Source organism: Neomonachus schauinslandi, chromosome 16 (genome assembly GCF_002201575.2).
Source record: "Neomonachus schauinslandi chromosome 16, ASM220157v2, whole genome shotgun sequence".
NCBI lineage: Eukaryota > Metazoa > Chordata > Mammalia > Carnivora > Phocidae > Neomonachus > Neomonachus schauinslandi.
In genome coordinates this window covers 46,076,978-46,094,917 of record NC_058418.1, presented here as the reverse complement: position 1 = coordinate 46,094,917, position 17,940 = coordinate 46,076,978, and the positions used below count along the sequence as shown (strand labels likewise).

The following is a 17,940-nucleotide window of genomic DNA, read 5'->3' as shown; positions in this document are numbered from 1 at the left end:
TTTCTTTCTTTCTTTCTTTCTTTCTTTCTTTCTTTCTTTCTTTCTTTCTTTCTTTCTTTCTTTCTTTCTTTCTTTCTTTCTTTCTTTTTCTCTCTCTCTCCTTCTTTCTTTCTCTCTCTCTTTCTTTCTTTCTTCCTTCCTTCCTTTCCTTCCTTCAATGAATACTTTTATACACTTACTATGTAGCAACAATAGACATAAAACCATCCCTTGATGTCCATCCAGGATCCTCTCAAGAAGCAGCCTCTAGTATCTGCTTGGTGAATAGTCCTCCAACAGTATATTTTGCATTTAATTTTTTGCATAGAGTACAGATTTTTTTAAGAAATTGAATCCTCTTTGCTCTTTTTATTTGCCAATGTGTGAAAGGAGAAGCCTGTGTGGTTTTCCCTGCTGGGTGACTTAGAGCCTGCCAAGACATTATATAACTCATCCTGGACCTGTCTGAGGCTCACACACTCAGGGTCGATGACACAAAATCGAATAATAGCCTCTCCTGAGAGAGACTTTACAATCTCCTTTGGAGACAGCCAGAGACCATGACACTGGCTTTTATCTCCCTTAGGCAAACCTATTTTGTCATGTTATATCTAGCCTTCCTATGTTCAGTTCGGGGAGACTCCTAGTCCTTTTCTAAGAGATACAGATCCTCCTTGCCTGGCAAGCAATAAACTGAACTCTGATTTTGGATTCCCGAGGTGCCCACTGTATCTCCTACCACTTTCAGAACAAGAGGAGAACAAATATGCATATTTCTACTAGAGGCAAACATTACTCTTTCTACCTTGAGCCCTACTGCAATAAAACACAATTGATCTCAGGAGTAGTTACTACATCACTGCAGGGGGTATTTTGACTTGATCTATTTCTCAAGATCCCCATGACTGAACCTTTGTCTACACATTAGGGCTGCTGGAGGAAACACATTTATATCTCCTTTGTGACACCACCTGCCAATCTACTTGGAAGAGATCTATTACGGAAAAAGAATTGCCTGATTAAGTGTGCCTGAAGGATTTTCTTGGAAATCCCAGAGGAACTGCTCGAAAGTCAGTTTCACAATCATGTATTGCTGCATCCAACTTTTCTGAACTCTCCCAGCAAGGACTCCTGAAACTATAGATCACTCACCCTTATTTTACCTGACCATTTATGGAATAAGCACTCTTAGAATGTAAGGTGTACTCTGGAAGTGGTTCGTATAAGGATTCACACGGGTCCTTCCAAACCACTGCTCAGACTATTTCCCTGAAGCTAGAAGTTTTTCCAAGAATAAAGCCAGTTGTAAGCTCCTAGCTAGAACAATTCCTTTCACAACTACCTGTAAACCCCATATTGCCTGTTAAGAAGCCTAAAGAAGGGAATATTATTTGATTAAAGACTGCATGGTCATTACTAATAAAAGTGTTACTTCTAAGCTTCTGCTTGTATCAAATCCTAACACTATTGGGTTTAGGCTTTCCTCATGCTTTCTATGATTTATTTTCCGCTAACCTTTGTAAGATCTTTCTATAATCATTACAATTACGATTTTAAGGGACAGTACAATTAATTTACACCCCACTTAACACCCTCCTAAAGTCAATTTAAATATTTCTTCTTGAGTGATCTATGACCAGCTCATACCTGGGCCATGGAAGACAACTACCATGCTGCCTTTTTTTTTTTTTTTATCCCTATATTTATCCCAGCAGCTTTGCCCTCAAATCCTAATTTCTCTGACCAAATTATCCAATGGTCAGGTCCACTGAATACCTGCAGCCTTCTAAATTCCTTATTCTCATTCAACATATTCTTGTAGCTCCTGAAAAATAGTGAGTGTGCAGATACTGACCCTGCCCCTTTGGCTCTATCACCTGGTGTATCAGTCGTTACTTGGTCCATTGTACTCTTTGATGAATCTGAGGATTTATCAAAGCTTCAGTGTTTTTTCAGGGACAATCACCACCCAAATTCTATAATCTGACTCTCTCATGCTACTGTAGCTCCAGTCAATCTAATTAATTATTATATATGTCATCCAACATCTAATCTTACCATCAAAATATTTATAACCATACTTTAAACATTTCAGATATTAACCAATAGTACAATACTATTACCTCTCATCTACTTTAGTGATTTATAATAATCTAACACCACCAATCCCAACAGGCCCTGATGCCAAATCTAGAATCTTCATCTCTAAGCAAATAAGGCCCTCTAACACTAACCTATAACACACACCTCTTCAAGAATTCGCCTTACTGCCAATATGGGGACAATATTACCAACTTCAGTTAGCTCAATGTACTCCCCAACACTACAAGTCTCTGCAAACCTTGTTTAACTCCATACAATATGCCAGTCATCCCAAAATAAATTCCTGAAAATAAATTCCAGAAAATTCCTCCAATCCCTGGCTTATTCCTGTAACAGTTAATTTTTCTTGCATCTGGAACTATATGCACCCTTACTGGTCTTTCATCCCTGAGCCAATAACATGTTTACTTTTGTCTGACTCATCAAAGCCCTAATTGCACATGTGAGATAGTAATTAGGAAGTTTCCAATAAAAAACTCTTCCATGGATGATGTTTCTTTGTGACAGGAGGCCAATCTTCCTGGAGAAATAAATAATGACACTTTGGATAAGAGTCATGAGAGAACTCTAGTTCCAACTTTGGGACTTAAAAGGATTATCATAAAATAATTTTGAAATTGTATCAAAAAATTGTCTCTGACTTTGGATTTTTACAGTGCAGAATCCAGAAGAACAGCAAGTAGCTCAAATTAACTGACCCAATTGGTTTTGAAAATGAAATAGCCCTAGATTTCCTGTTGGCAAGCAAAAAGGTATGTTTTTGTTAACATTTCCTGCCACACTACAGAGAAGATTAAAGAATCCATATCCAAACTAAAAGAAATGCAACTTGAATTTTGAAGTTGGACTTAGGAGAGATAAATTTCATATCTCAGACCTGGGGAATCTTGGGTCATGGGTCTGCAGTGTCTTCCCGCCTCTTGTCTAACTGCCTTATCACCAAATGGCTCAATAAGATGTTATACAACAAAAGAAAAATAAGCTATTTCTAATTTTCACCTAAGCTAGTTACTAAAACTTCTAGCTGGACCAACCATGAGAAATAGCTGTTGATTATTATTTTTATAGCTCTAGGAAACAATGAATTAATTACCAAATAATGACCTTTCCTGTATACTTAGAGATAAGAACAGACCCAGTGGAAGACATTAATGGGAAAAAACCTACCTAGTTTTGGAGCATGCATAAATGGTTTTACCCACTGTGTTACCCAGAGTTTGCCAATATCAAATATAGCATTTTTAATAAATCAATGGCATCCTGGGCATATATATATATACTTCCTGTTTGCCATATTTTGTTGAAATGTTCTAATAGGGGCTTTGATGCTTTTTAATATTTGGATTCAGATATTCTTGGGGCTCACAAATTGGCTTATCATTGGTATAGTACTGACATTAACCTTTCAGCAGTGAACAATAGGGCAGATTCTAGACAATGAATCGGTATGAGATTTCTTGGAGTGATTGAGGTGCTTATTTAGATTCTGCTTTCTCCCTCCAGGGCAATATGATATAGGGCACATTTTCCAAATATTCTGTGTTGGAGTTCATATTTAAATGCCTGTGGAAGGATGCATCAGTCACCCAGACCTCTCTGTGGACTCAGTTGAGCCGTTTGGAGGGTAACTGCATAGATCTTTGGGTAAGTAATTCACCTCTTATTGTGGATCAGTCACAGTAACCCTGGAGAGTATGTCTGTCTTAGTTGGCCATCAGATAATTTTCAAGTTGTAGGTCACTTTTACTTTCCTTCAAAAACTCTATCACTTAAACTTGCCCTACAAATTTATACAAATTTCTCCAGCCATTTTCATATTCTATGGTAATAAAGAGACATTCAACTCCATTTATATAAATTTTCCTATATGTTAGGAAATGTTAAATGTTAAAGCAACTGATAAAGGCACTATGAATCAGCTTTTTGTAAAGAAGAGATATTTTTGTAAAGAAAACTTTTCCCCAAGTAGATGGGCCTACTTGAGGCAAAAGAACCGAAAGTCAAAATGGAGGAAACAAAGAAAAATGGAAAGGATTGTGCACTATGGATTCAGAGTAGGGTTTCTCAAATTATTATCTAAATTATTTTGAAATTTCTAAATTAAATTATCACCTCCTCAAAGAACCACTGTGATGATGAATTAATTTTCAATGAAATCAATTAATTAAATGTGATTTAAATTAGATTAATTTCTCCCTAATGAGAAAAATTAAATACTAAGGAATAAGATTCTGTTGGGTAGGGCTGAATTTTGGAGGACCACAAACATTGATTAGATCTATGCTTTTTTTTTTTTTTCAACCCCAAACAATTTTTGCCCCTTTGGGGCAACATTACCCCTGTTCACAGTACATGACTTAGACAGATCTCATTTGAAATACTCATTCTACTACTGCTGTGTGACCATGGGAAGTTATTTAACTGTTCGAATGCTCAGTTCTTCCAGCTCCAAAATGGGAATCCTAAATAGCATCTACTCAAAGGATTGCTAAAAGGTTTAAATGTAGTACTGCATGTAATTCACTTAGCAGTGATTGGAATATAAGAACGAACCAATAAATGGAAACTTTTACTGCTAATGCCGTCATTTTTATTATTAGAAATGCTGAGACAGGAGGAAACGACTCAGGGAAGTAACTGAGCAAGAAGACAACACCAAAATATAGATGTCTTCCATTTGGAGTGATAGACCACCTGAGTCAAACCACCACTGAAGTCACTTGAAACTTGAGAGCATCTCTGTGAACAGGATGCTGTGTAGCCAGACTGGCGAATCAGAATCTGCATATAAATAGAGTGTTCAGGTGGGCGCCTGAGTGGTGCAGTCAGCTGAGCATCTGACTCTTGCTTTCGGCTCAGGTCATGATCTCAGGGTTGTGAGATGGAGCCTGACACTGGGCTCCCTGCTCAGTGTGGAGTCTGCTTGAGATTCTCTCCCTCTCCCTCTGCCCTCCCCCACTTGTGCTCTCTCTCTAGAATAAAAAATTAAATCTGATTAGATAGATAGATAGATAGATAGACAGACAGTCAGGGCTTTCAGAACATTCAGATAGGAGTGTGAAGCCTAAGGCTTTCCATTTTTCTACTGCTGGAAAAGCTGGGATGACCACAGGCTTACAGCTCTTAGTGCCCAGGACAGGGTTATAACTTCCACATATAAACTAGGAAATGACACCAAAATGCACTGCTGCAGAGGAAAGAGAGAACATTTCTAGACCCTTTTAGCTATTACCCATAAAAAAATGGTAAGAGAGGTTCTTTGTAAACCTTCCTCCTTCCATGTTGAGAGAAAAGTAATTCCATTCAATTTCTAACTTCAAATGGAAAAATACTCACCAAAGGAAACATCACCAAAGTGCAGAGCAGGAACATTAAAATGGAAGGTAGGTCCAATGACACAGCCTCTGGAAATAGGAATACAAATTGGGGGAGTGGATAAAGAATCCAGTGAATTCAGAGTAACAATCAGGAACTAGGGAGACAATAAGTCCTAAAAACCATCAACTGGCATTAAGTCAGTAGGCAGTCGTGGCCGAGTGGTTAAGGCGATGGACTTGAAAGTGGCATTAAGTCAAGTATAGAACCTAGCACTTAAAGAAACTACAAGATGATGGTCTATCACAGAGGTTCTTAGAGTTCTTTTTCAAGACTTGAACCACTGGATTTTAGCAAATGATGCTGTAGTTAACTTATCACCAAATTCCTACCAATGAATGAAGCAGAGCAGACAAATCACCAAACCAACGGCACAGAATATTAATGTGGATAAATACCTATCATAGCTTTATCATGCTCTATCCCTCACTCCCTGCCCTAAGCAGCCACTAATCTATTCCCATTTCTCCTTTTGGTTCTGTCAGTTTGTCCTTCACATATCTGGGGGCTCTAATGTTCGGTGCATATATGTTTATAATTGTTATATTTCCTTAATGGCTTAACTCTTGTCATTGCAAAATGTCCCTCTTTGTCTCAAGTAACACATTTTATTTTAAGTCTATTTTGTCTGATATTAGTACAGCTTTCTTTTGGTTACTGTTTGCCTAGTGTATCCTTTCCCATCCCTTTTAGTTTCAACTTATTCATATTTTTGGATCTAAAAGAGCATATAGTCGTATTGTGTTTTGTGGGTTTTTAAAAAAATCCATCCTGCCAATCTCTGCCTTTACATGTTAAATATATTTACATTTAATGTAATTACTGATAAAGTAAGATTCATGTCTTACACTTTACTCCTTGTTTTTTATATGTCTTAATGCCTTTTCATTCCTCTTTTTCTCCATTATTGCCTTCCTTTATGTTAAATGGATATTTTCTTAGTGTAGCCTATTAATTCCCTTATCATTTCTTTTACCATATTTTTTAGTTAGTTTGGGGAATATTTGAGAGAATGGGCAATCACATCCTGAATTTGGAAAAATAATTCACAGAGTCAAAGGTTAAGACAGTAGGAATCACGCAACAGGAATGTCCAACAAACTCAAATTCGCCAGTCACTGTACCTGATATACAACCTTGCATGTAGGAGGTGCTCAGGAAAAGTTTAAGTGAATATCCAAAATACACATTTATTCCTAATAGAGTAGCAATGTGTATGTATGTGTGTCAATAAATGCAGTATTAATTATTAGGCTGCACTTAATTAGGGAGTGGCCACATGAAATTAGGATGGGCTTTCTTATTCAACCTGAAGGACAATTAGCCTGTCTTGGCCAGTATTTTCCTTTTTCCTACATGAAAAGTAAACTTATGGTCTTTTAATACCCTATACATTCTTACCCTTAGATAGGGTGATTATTATTTTTATCTTAATTATATATAAGAGCAGAGCTTTAAGGTTTTGTCTTCCCCATTCTGGATGGAGGCCCATCAATGAAGCTGGATGTTGTGGAGGATACTCATGATTCTGAGCGATACCTCTTGAAGTCAGGAAGCCGGAAAACCTTATTCAGCTGGGGCTTTGAAGAGCTGATCTGCTGGAGTTTACCGAGAACCCTCAAGGATCAGACAATCTCTGAAAGGGAGATGGAGGTTGCATTTGCAGGTTTGCTCTTCCTGCTTCTCCAGAGAACCACCTCCATTGTTTGTCACGAGATGTGAATTGTTATTGAGGTGGGAGGTGAACTAGAGCTCACATAATGTGAAAAAGTACTCCTGTCTTCCTCATGTTCTGTTTATCACTGACAGATGTCAACCGTGGGCCAGGATGAGCATGGTGCATCTTCTTGAAGAGTCAGTGTTACTCAAATATTTAGAAAGCAACACTGATTTTTTCTATTATCACAACCACAGATGTATTGTGGAAGAAAATATAAATGCCTTCTGAATGTTTCAGATAAGTCCTAAGACTTAAAAAGAAGTATAGGATTATGGCAGTCTGTCTCAGCCATGCCACAGAAGCCCTAAGACACATTCATTCACTCTCCTTATTTGTTAGAGGTTGTGTTCGTTTGCTAGGGCTGTCATAACTGAGCACCACAGACTGAGTGGCTTAAATAACAGAAATTTATTTCCTCACAGCTCTATGGGCTGGAAGTCCAAAATCAATGTGTCAGCAGGGTTGGTTTCTTCTGAGGGACTCCCTCCTAGGTTGTAGATGGCTATCTTCTCTTTATGTCTTTATAGGGTGTTTTCCTATCTGCATGCTTGTTCTTATAAGGACACCAGTCACATTGTATTAAGGCCCACCCATATGACCTCATTACTTCTTTAAACATCCCATCTCTAAGTGCAGTCCCATTCTTAACTGGGTATTAGAATTTCAATGTATGAATTTGGGAGGACACAATTCACTCCATAACTATCATGAGACCAAAAATGTTCCTAGGATTCTTCAGGCCACAGTGTCTATGTTATCTCCAGACCCCGAGGGAGACCTTAGCTGTAGATGAAAGGAGGTCCTGCTAGCAGTAACCATAATAAGAGAGACTGCCATGGTAATTAACAACCTGGTGCTGTGAAAATCCAAAGAGGATCTGCGATGTGTTCTGAAGACATGATCTCGCTAAGCACCAGGAACCAAAGTTGTAGATCTGCCCAATGGGTTGGTCATAGAAAACTTCTTTTTAAAACCTGAGGACAAACTCTGCTATTAATGACTTTCAATTATCACAAACAGCTGGAGAAGCCATCAAAGGACTTTTAGCACAAAAGCTGCAAATGTCTAGCCTAGGATGACTGACGCTCTAAGTAGACTCTTTTATGATACCTGGAGGTATTATAGGTATGAGCATTTAAAAATTTTACTTAAAACAAAAATGAAAGATGAAAGTTTAGAGAAACTGGGATAAGAGTTAAAGCCAAGTCCAGAAGATGATCTTATCTAGGTGTTACTGTAATGATTTATTTTCCCTAAATATCCTAAAACAGAGAGTATAACTAGGAACTAGTTTAATGTTTTAAGTCCCTATTTTATAAAGCTATAGCTTGTAGAAAAACTAGATTCCCAAAAAGCATCTGTGTCCACATTATAATAGTAAGTTACATGTGCTCAGTAGGTAAATGCTGGTGGAAATTTAAAACACTCTATTATTTTGATGTATTCCTACTAACAAAGACAGTTATGGACATCCAAGACACGATCTGGTTTTGAAGTTTAAGAAAGCAGTAGATAAAAGCTTCAGTTAGCTTCCACATTAGTTATAGATAATATCTTACCTAATGGTCAATTTCACAGGCTCAGGGGACCCATTGACATTGACCAGGAACACTTCTTCGAAGTGCCCCAAAATGGCAGAACTGAAAGAGATCTGGACCGCCTGGACTCCATTTGGTTCGATGATGCCTTCCCTGGGGCTGAAAACAAAGCAGGCCCCCAAAGCCGAAGTTGGAGGGATCACGTTGAAGAGGGCATCAATGCTGCCTTTGTTGGACAGTATTGCCTATATCAATAAAAAGCCAAGAGTGCAAAGACAGAGCATGAACATCTGATTTATTTTCACATAAGCACGTGGCTGTACTGTTTAATACCAACACATAGAGAGCTGCAGGAATTAAAGCCAGAGAAAAACTCCAGGGGAGAAATGAACAGTCTTCTGCCTTGAGGGTTTGAACATAAGAAACCCAATGCAGAAGTAATTTTGTGTTTTTAGTATCCTCTTTGGAACAGAGTTGTCACATGTACTATAGTCATGTTATAAATACTGATTGTAATTACATCTACTGAAAAGGAGCCTTAAAATGCCTTTTCCTGATACTCTGTAGGGTAACTGAGGGAAAGTAGGTATTTATCTTATATGCATGAGAAGGTTGAGAACAAGTGACATACTGAAAAATAAGAAGTCAGAATAGAGGAGCAAGAACTACCTAAGCCTATGTTTATCGTGTAGCCTGGAGAATGTGAATGAGACATCACTGTGGATTCCAGATGACAAGGATTCTCTTTGTTGTGCTATTCGATTTCATTCTATTGGGATACTGTCACCTCAAACTCTATTGCATGGATACAACTCTACTGCTTGGGGATGCTTGTGTAAGCAACTGTTTTACTATAGCAAAGTTTTATTCCTATACACCATAGGCCCATATTTGCTTGCACAGTAGGTATGTGTATGTAAAAAGCTCATGCCTGGCATTCAGAGTTGTCCACACCTGGCTCAATCCATCGCTCCTGCTCCCACCTCCCGTGGTGCCTGTCGGATGAGCCTGTGCTTTAACCAAGCAGCTCTGTTCCTGGGCTTCTAAGACAGTCTCTATTCCTTGCCAATGCTTACACCTGAACAGGTGGACAGCACGTTCTTCTATTTACATACTGCCTTTGACCTGCACTCAAAGCACCGAAGAGAAAGAGCACAGGAGATCAGGAAGAAATGTACAGAAAGGTATGGGGCCAATGTCAGGAACCTAAAGAAGCCGAGGGAAGAGAATTTCCAGAAGGGGTTGAATGTGGACAGAGCTGACGGGGAATAAACTCTAAGAAAATGCTACAGATTTTTTTTTTAAAGATTTTATTCATTTATTCGACAGAGAGAGACACAGTGAGAGAAGGAACACAAGCAGGGGGAGTGGGAGAGGGAGAAGCGGGCCTCCCGCCGAGCAGGGAGCCCGATGTGGGGCTCGATCCCAGGACCCCGAGATCATGACCTGAGCCAAAGGCAGACACTTAACAACTGAGCCACCCAGGAACCCCCAGATTTTTTATTTTTAATTAAAAGCCATCCCTACCCTTGAAGAAGAAAGGACTCCAATAGAGTGTGACTGCAGAATCCAGAGTCCAAATGTTTAGGGAGTGAGTGGGTACGGAGAAAATAGTGGTTGATTATTTGAGATTCCTGTTTTGAGAGGATAAGAGGTGAGGAACGACAGTGGGGGCGGCAAAGCTGTGGGAAGTATGGCAGAGGAGACCCAGTATATTTGTATTAAATGCAATAATGCATACTCAGTACCTGGCCCACATGTTTGTTGTAGTAAGAGAAGAGGGCTAGGTAACCAAGGGAATGGGGTCTGGGTGGATGTGGGGTGTCCACCAGCTCAAGTTGCCTCCCGAGAAGCAAAGAAGGAATCAAGAGCATGTGTAGAATAGAGTCAGGGGCCTTTGCAGAGGAAAACCACCACTTTTTCCAAGAGAAGATGGATGATGCTCCAAGAGAGATACCTAACTAATTGCTGCTTGATATTTTATTCATCTTTTTACATTCATTTTCCATCCCCCTCACTCAGTTTTAAGTTTCCTGGTCACAGAATTCATGCTTCACCCTTCATTCCTTTTAAACAGACCATGTAGGAAATGATGATGGCCAGGGACCCAGAAGCCAAATTGCCTGGGCTCAATTCCCAGTTTTACCAGTGACTTCCGAGCTGTGTGACCTTGGGAAACCTGCTTTGTTTCTCTGTGCCCCAGTTTCTCCGTCTATAAAGTGTAAGTACCACTAACTTCTCAGATTGCTGTGAAGATGAAATTAGTTTATGTAACTCTTAGAATAGAGTGCCTCACAAAGAGGGCCATAGACAACAGCGATTGCTGGCTATTTTCTCAGTGCCACACAGAATGGGTTTGAAATGGGCCTGTGCTGAAGAAGTGATTGACACACGTCAGTGGTAACTTAAAGGCAACTCAAAGGTGTTAGTGGTAATTCAAAGGGAATTCCATTCAAAGGGAATTGTTTTTCTCTCTAGGGAGATGCAGGACTGCCTTTTTATGTTTTGGTTAACAGCAATATTTTACCCAGATTTTGTACAAGGCACCAGGTCTTCCATGTTCGAGAACATGCATGTCATTCCTCTCCCCCTGGGAAAGAAGCACGTTCATGTGTATGCAGAATCCAGCAAGTCATTTGGGACGAAATTCTGAGATCTTTTGATTACCTTACCCTTGCAGTCCAATTCCTTGGGGAGAAGAAGTTTATACGAGAGCTTCACCTTGTTTTCCTTCTAATTACACTGGGGAATAGTGTACACTCTTGGAGCTGTGGTTTACTTTTTACATGTTTGCTAAGTTCAGCAATGACTAAGGGCAACAGCTGGTTATTCAAATTCGTCTCAAGGAGGTAACATAATAAATTGAAAGAGAGATGCAATGAGGCATCAGCACTAAATACGCAGAGAGTGCAAAATATTCCTGTAAGAAGCACCTTACCATGTCCTTCTCTGCCAATGCACAGCGCTCAAAACTGTCCATTCTGATGCAGCACCTCATCTAACACTTACTTAGCTGGCTGTGGTTTACTTAATGGTCAAATCTAGGAGGGTGGGAAGTGGTGGCCTCAAATACACTTTGGTTAAATTGATAAGAAATTATTATTACACTCAGGGAAAACTTATCCATTTCGCATCAGAACTAAAGGTCCTTTTCTGATGTGGCATCCACAAGACAGTCTGTGAGATAGGAGGGAAATTCACCCTGGATAAATTACGGACAGAATGTGAACTTCGTAAGAAGCATTGCACATTTTCTTCCTCCCAAAGTGACTCTTTTTTCAAAATGCAAAAGACAATGCAACATAGTAACTGTGCCATATTTCAGTTCATGACAGACATGTGACTCTTCATTTAAATCATGCTCTTATGTATATTCCATCTCATTATGACATTAACATCTCTATTTACCTTTCACACCGTCCCATTTAGGCCACAGTTACTTTAGAGAATGTGGGGATAAACCGCACGGTAGGAAGCTCTCAGCAGCAACCAGGCATCTGCCTCCCATGCCAAGGTTAGGCTGAGAGCTGAGCTGGCTATAGGCTGGAGTTGCTCATGGTGAGAGCCCCGGGATTGAAAGGGCAGCAAAAAGCCTTTTCTTCCCAGGATACAGGGCCCCAGTAACCCAGTGCTCGCTCACATTTACTAGCTGAACGACCTTGCCAAGTTACTTAACCAACGTGGCAGAGTCAGGTTTGCTGTTCACTGAACCCACTTGCTCTTTCTCCTGTGCTCCCAACTAGACTGCATTTCCCAGCTACTTACTCTTGCAGTGATGCACAGCTGACGCCTATAGGGCCAGCTCCTAAAAAAAGGTCTTCCGAGTGCATCTCTCCCTGCTCTTTCCCCTTCCAGCTGCGTGACACTGTGAGGCTGCAATCCTGCAGGCCACACGGTGGGGGGGGCAGAGCTATGAGCTGGAAGGAGCCAGGGGCCCGATGCTCTGCAGAGAGCTGTCGGCTGAGAGGTAACCTTGCTTGAGGCTTTATGTGAGCAACGAAATAGACTTGTCATGTCTGAGAGAGTATAGATCTTTGTATTTGTTACAGTACCTAGCATTACCTTAACTAGTAAAACTTCTCTAAGCGCCAGCTTCCTTGGCTATAAAATGGGAATAGTCATTGCACCTACTCCCTAGGGGTTAGTGAGGCCCAAACTAATGAATGTAAAAGTACTGGTATTGTGCTCAACATACATGAAGGATGATGTTGTTGATGGTATTAACCACTCTGCCTCTTCTTGTTCATTTGCAGAGCAGGTACAATAAAACTTGCCTTTCCCACTTTTGTCACACGTGGATAAACATGCACGACACAAGGAAGCATGGAACCTGACACCTATTTGTCACTCATTAAATAACTGCTTTTATTACTCCAATTAGAGAAATACAAACGTTTAAAGTTTACCAATATTTGTAAAATAAAGTTTCGATGGTTATAATTTGATATAATGTAAAAAAAAAAAGTACCCTAGATACAAAGTTAGTGGTGAGGTGACACTGAAGTAAATTTGATCCTGAGGAACCCATGATTACATCTTGTAAAAGGATCATTTTCTATCTAATTGGAAAGACAAAGCAGGGAAGTTTCAAATAGAAAGTTCCAGAAACTATAATGACTGGTTTTTAATCATGGATTGGACACTAGTGCATTCAGAGAAAACTGAAGTGTGAAAACAGCTGTCCTCATTAGGGCATTCTGGAAAATGTGAAAGTTTCTCTGTCTTCTGGTCTGTAGGATTTATGTTGTCAGAGAGCAAGCATTAAATGGGTAGGGAGAAGATTATGATTTTCCCCTTTGCAATCCATAAGATGATGAGGATAAAACCAATTAAAGTATGTCTTTGTTGCCTTGAGGAAACTTAGAGGGGAAACCTTCAACAAGGCTAGGAAGCAAGGAAGAGCCAGATCATTCCAGAGTCTGAGTGTGAGTAATGGCAAATGGATGTGATTGTATACATTTTCTATCAATATACACATACACAAAATAAAATAAACCTAAAAAGCTAAGTACCATTTGAGTCTCAATGAACAGTTCTAGTGCTTACCTCATAACAATGTACGGATCCAACGAAAACTTTTCCAATGTCCAGCATTTCAAAGTTGAAGTGAATCTTTGGTCCCATTCCTTCCCCTTTGATTCGGAGGGGCAGACGGATCTCTCGGCCTATAAAAACAATTCATATTTTATTACCCTGAAGGATGCTTCATTACCCCCAAATTAAGCACAACGTGTTGCCAATGTAAGCAATCAACAGTACTGCACTGGACCCAGGGAACTGCAGTTTAACCAATGCTGAGGATTTAGCTTATTTTTAGGAAACAGGAACACTGGTAGTTTCTTAACTTTAGGGAGCAGCTTATATTCTAATTTGGGCTGATATCTTAGCAGAAAAAAAATTTAAAAAATTTAACCCAGTCTTAATGGTATTCTTAAGTTTCTTATTTTAAAAAAAAGTAATTTCTCTAAATTAGAGAAGAGTGACCACTGATTGATGCTTCTTATAAAATGAGAGTCACCATAGGACTCCAAAGGACATTGTTCTCACTGATTTTCCCTATATTTAGGAAGATCAGCATATTAAGGGATCTGAGTCTAGGAGTCTTACCTGACCCTTACTTTGCAGACTTTCTTTCAGTAGAGGTAATGGGATCCACTAAATAATATCCACGATTGCACATCCACAGTGGACCCAGGGTGAACAGAGAACACAACCTTTCAAGTATCGATTGGTTTCATTTTCTTTTTAAAAATGGGATATCTTCATTTGATAATACATGGTCATTATAAAAATATTATTAAAAAAGTGGAAAATTCTCACATAATTCTATTACCCAAAGATCACTATTAGTATTTCGGTGCCTATCCTTCCATACTTTATCATATTTAAATACTAAAATACTACATAAAATCATATTTAAATAGTAAATACTATATTAAGTTTAATATAAATGAGAGCATATGCTATATATTATTTTGTAGCCTGCTTTTTTTTTTTTTCACTTAACAATATACCTGCAACATTTTTACATACCATCACCTGAAGATGGGGTAAGTATTTTTAACCAGTCCCTCTTGTTGGATATTTAAGTGGCTTCCAAATTTTTTTTTTTTTTTAAGATTTTATTTATTTATTTGAGAGCGAGCAAGCAGGGAGGAGGGGCAGAGGGAGAAAGGCTTCCAACTTTTCATTCAACAAATTACAATGTAATTAATATCCTTGAATGCATTTATGAACAATTTTCCTACATTTTCTTCAAGCACCTTGAAGATATTCTATTGTTTCTTGTCTTCCAGTGTTTCTATTGAGAAGTCAACTTATTGTCTTATTGCTCAGTTGAGGTAATATGTCTTTTTCTCTGACTGCATTAAGATTTTCTTTTTGGTTTTGGTTTTCAGCAGTTTTACTATGATGTTCCCAGGTGTGGTTTGCATGTATTGTTCCTGGGCTTTGTAGCAGTTCTTGAATACGTAGATGAATGCCACGCATCAGTTTTTGGAAAATGTTCATTGTGTTTGCAAATATTGCCTTGCTCCATTTTCTCACTTCTTTCTATCCGGATAGATAAACTTTTGCTACATCCTGTTCGGCTCTGATGCTCTTTCCTATATTTTATCTCTGTATGCTTCAGTATGGGTATTTTCTTTAGATCTGTTTAATTTCCAGTTTATAAGATTTATCTCTGGCCGTACAAGAGGCTATTCAGTTCTACTAAGTTCTTAATTTGTCATTATAACTTTTCAGTTCCAGACTTCCCATTAGATTTTTTAGAGTTCCCAGGCCTCTGCTCAATCTTTTTTTTAAAGAACACTGAATCAAGGAACACTCCATCAGAAACTAATGGTGTTCTGTATGGTGATTAACATAACATAATAAAATTAAAAAAATAAAGAACACAGAAAATCTTTTTAACATTTAAAAAAATCTGTCAAATAATTCTATTTTCTGGCTCTCTATGGAGTTTCTATTGTTTATTGTGGTGTTCTATCAGACTGTGTTATCTTCTCATGTGCATGGTCATTTTTGACTGAGTGCTGGTCAGTGTATATAAAACGTGGAGTGGTCATTTGAAGCCCTGAGAAGACATCATCTTCCTCTAGCTTCTGGCTGATGACTAGAGGGCATTAGGATTCCCTAATCTTACCACTCTCAGCTAAGATTCTGGGAGAGAATTAAGCCCTGTACCAAGTCATTTGAGTGACTATCTTCTCAATTTTCCCAAGAAGGGTATATAGCTAGTACTATCCTAGATATAAAGGAGACGTTAATTCCTCATACATAAATGATGCCTTAGAACATTCGATATTATCTCCTGGAACCCCAGTGAAGAGGAATTGTTGTAATCAAATTGATAACTGAAAAAGAAGCCAAAGCTGAGCTTCAGTCATTGTGAGGATCGGTGCATTTCCAGTCCTTACTTCACTAGGTCTCATCCTAAAGTTTAGAAGGTTACTAGAGCCCTTTCTCCTTGGGCATCCCATGAACTTCTATGTTTCTTCCCTAACTCTACTTAACTTTTCATTTTCTCTGTAGAATCTACCAAAAAGGTGGTACTGCTAAGGATAAAGTGGCCCCCACAGTTTGATTGTCTTGGTTTCCTTCTTCTCTTGGATCTTGGCTCTATAATATAATTCTTCACTGTTCTGTAGTTCTCAAAAAGGCTTTGAAAAAATTTTGCCTTGCTCCTCTAGTTGCTTTTAGAGGAGAAGGGGGGGGTGGGGTGGAGAGAATCCAAATTGTCTAGCTGGACCATTAATGGAAATAGAATTGCTAGAACCAAGAGATGCACATTAGACAATTTGAGAGCTATAGCCATATTGCCCTCCAGAATGGCTGTAGGAATTTGCACACAAACACCAACAGTATTTAAAGGTTTCTATTTCTCCACACCCTCCCTGACAGTGGGGATATTGTCATTTTTGAAAATCTTTGATAATTTGATAGGTTATCCTTAAATTTACACCATTTAAAGTTCTTTAAGCAAAAATAATACATTTGCTCTGTGTGTAACATTTGAACATTAAAAAAAACTTTGATGTTCTGTTGGATGTAATCTTTATTTTTTAAAGATTTTATTTATTTATTTGTTAGAGAGGGAGAGAGAGAGAGCACAAGCAGGGGGAGTGACAGGCAGAGTGAAAGGGAGAAGCAGGCTCCCTGCCAGGCAAGGAGCCTGAGGTGGGGCTCGATCCCAGGACCCTGGGATCCTGATCTGAGCCGCAGGCAGACGCTTAACTGACTGAGCCACGCAGGGATCCCGGATGTATAATTTAGTATAACAGCAAATGTACTTTGAACAACCAAATCATATTTTGAACTTATATTATTATCATTATAATGCCTTGTGGCACTTTATGTTCCAGTCTTTTGTTGCTGTTTAACTTCTGTATTTTTTTTTCTTTTTAAAGATTTTATTTATTTGACACAGAGAGACACAGCGAGAGAGGGAACACAAGCAGGGGGAGTGGGAGAGGGAGAAGCAGGCTTCCTGCCGAGCAGGGAGCCCGATGTGGGGCTCGATCCCAGGACCCTGGGATCATGACCTGAGCCGAAGGCAGACGCTTAACGACTAAGCCCCCCAGGCGCCCCAACTTCTGTATTTTTTTTTAAAGATTTTATTTATTTGTCAGAGAGAGACACAGCGAGAGAGGGAACACAAGCAGGGGGAGTGGGAGAGGGAGAAGCAGCTTCCCGCTGAGCAGGGAGCCCGATGTGGGGCTCGATCCCAGGACCCTGGGATCATGACCTGAGCCGAAGGCAGACGCTTAACGATGGAGCCACACAGGCGCCCCCCAACTTCTGTATTTTTAATGCTTTCTCTCTATGCCTGTCTTTTTATTTTTTATTTTTATTTTTTTAAAGATTTTATTTATTTATTTGAGAGAGAGAGAATGAGAGACAGAGAGCACAAGAGGGAAGAGGGTCAGAGGGAGAAGCAGACCCCCCGCTGAGCAGGGAGCGGGTTGTGGGACTCGATCCCGGGACTCCAGGATCATGACCTGGGCCGAAGGCAGTCGCTTAACCAACTGAGCCACCCAGGCGCCCCTATGCCTGTCTTTTTAAAGTCAGGAGTAACTGTCTCTGTGTCCCCCTCTAGTGCTTGGCAACACAGTGGTCATTAGGCAAGTATTACTGTGATTATAAGAAACAAGAGCAATCTTAGCAATATTTGGGACAGCTGATTCATTCAAAGGGTTCCCCCAATCCATATGATCCCTGGAAAAG

At 39.4% G+C, this 17,940-nt stretch overlaps 1 protein-coding gene across 1 annotated transcript in view; it reads right to left on the bottom strand.

Annotated features, from left to right (window-relative positions):
• The window catches only part of HYDIN (HYDIN axonemal central pair apparatus protein), a 144,836-nt gene that overhangs the window by 42,504 nt on the left and 84,392 nt on the right, over positions 1–17,940 (bottom strand). The window contains exons 10-12 of the mRNA XM_021703090.1: positions 13,762–13,880; positions 8,737–8,960; positions 5,419–5,486 (exon numbers count right to left, since the gene is read on the bottom strand). Of these exons, the coding sequence (XP_021558765.1) occupies positions 5,419–5,486; positions 8,737–8,960; positions 13,762–13,880 (411 nt within the window). The remainder of the gene's footprint in view (positions 1–5,418; positions 5,487–8,736; positions 8,961–13,761; positions 13,881–17,940) is intronic.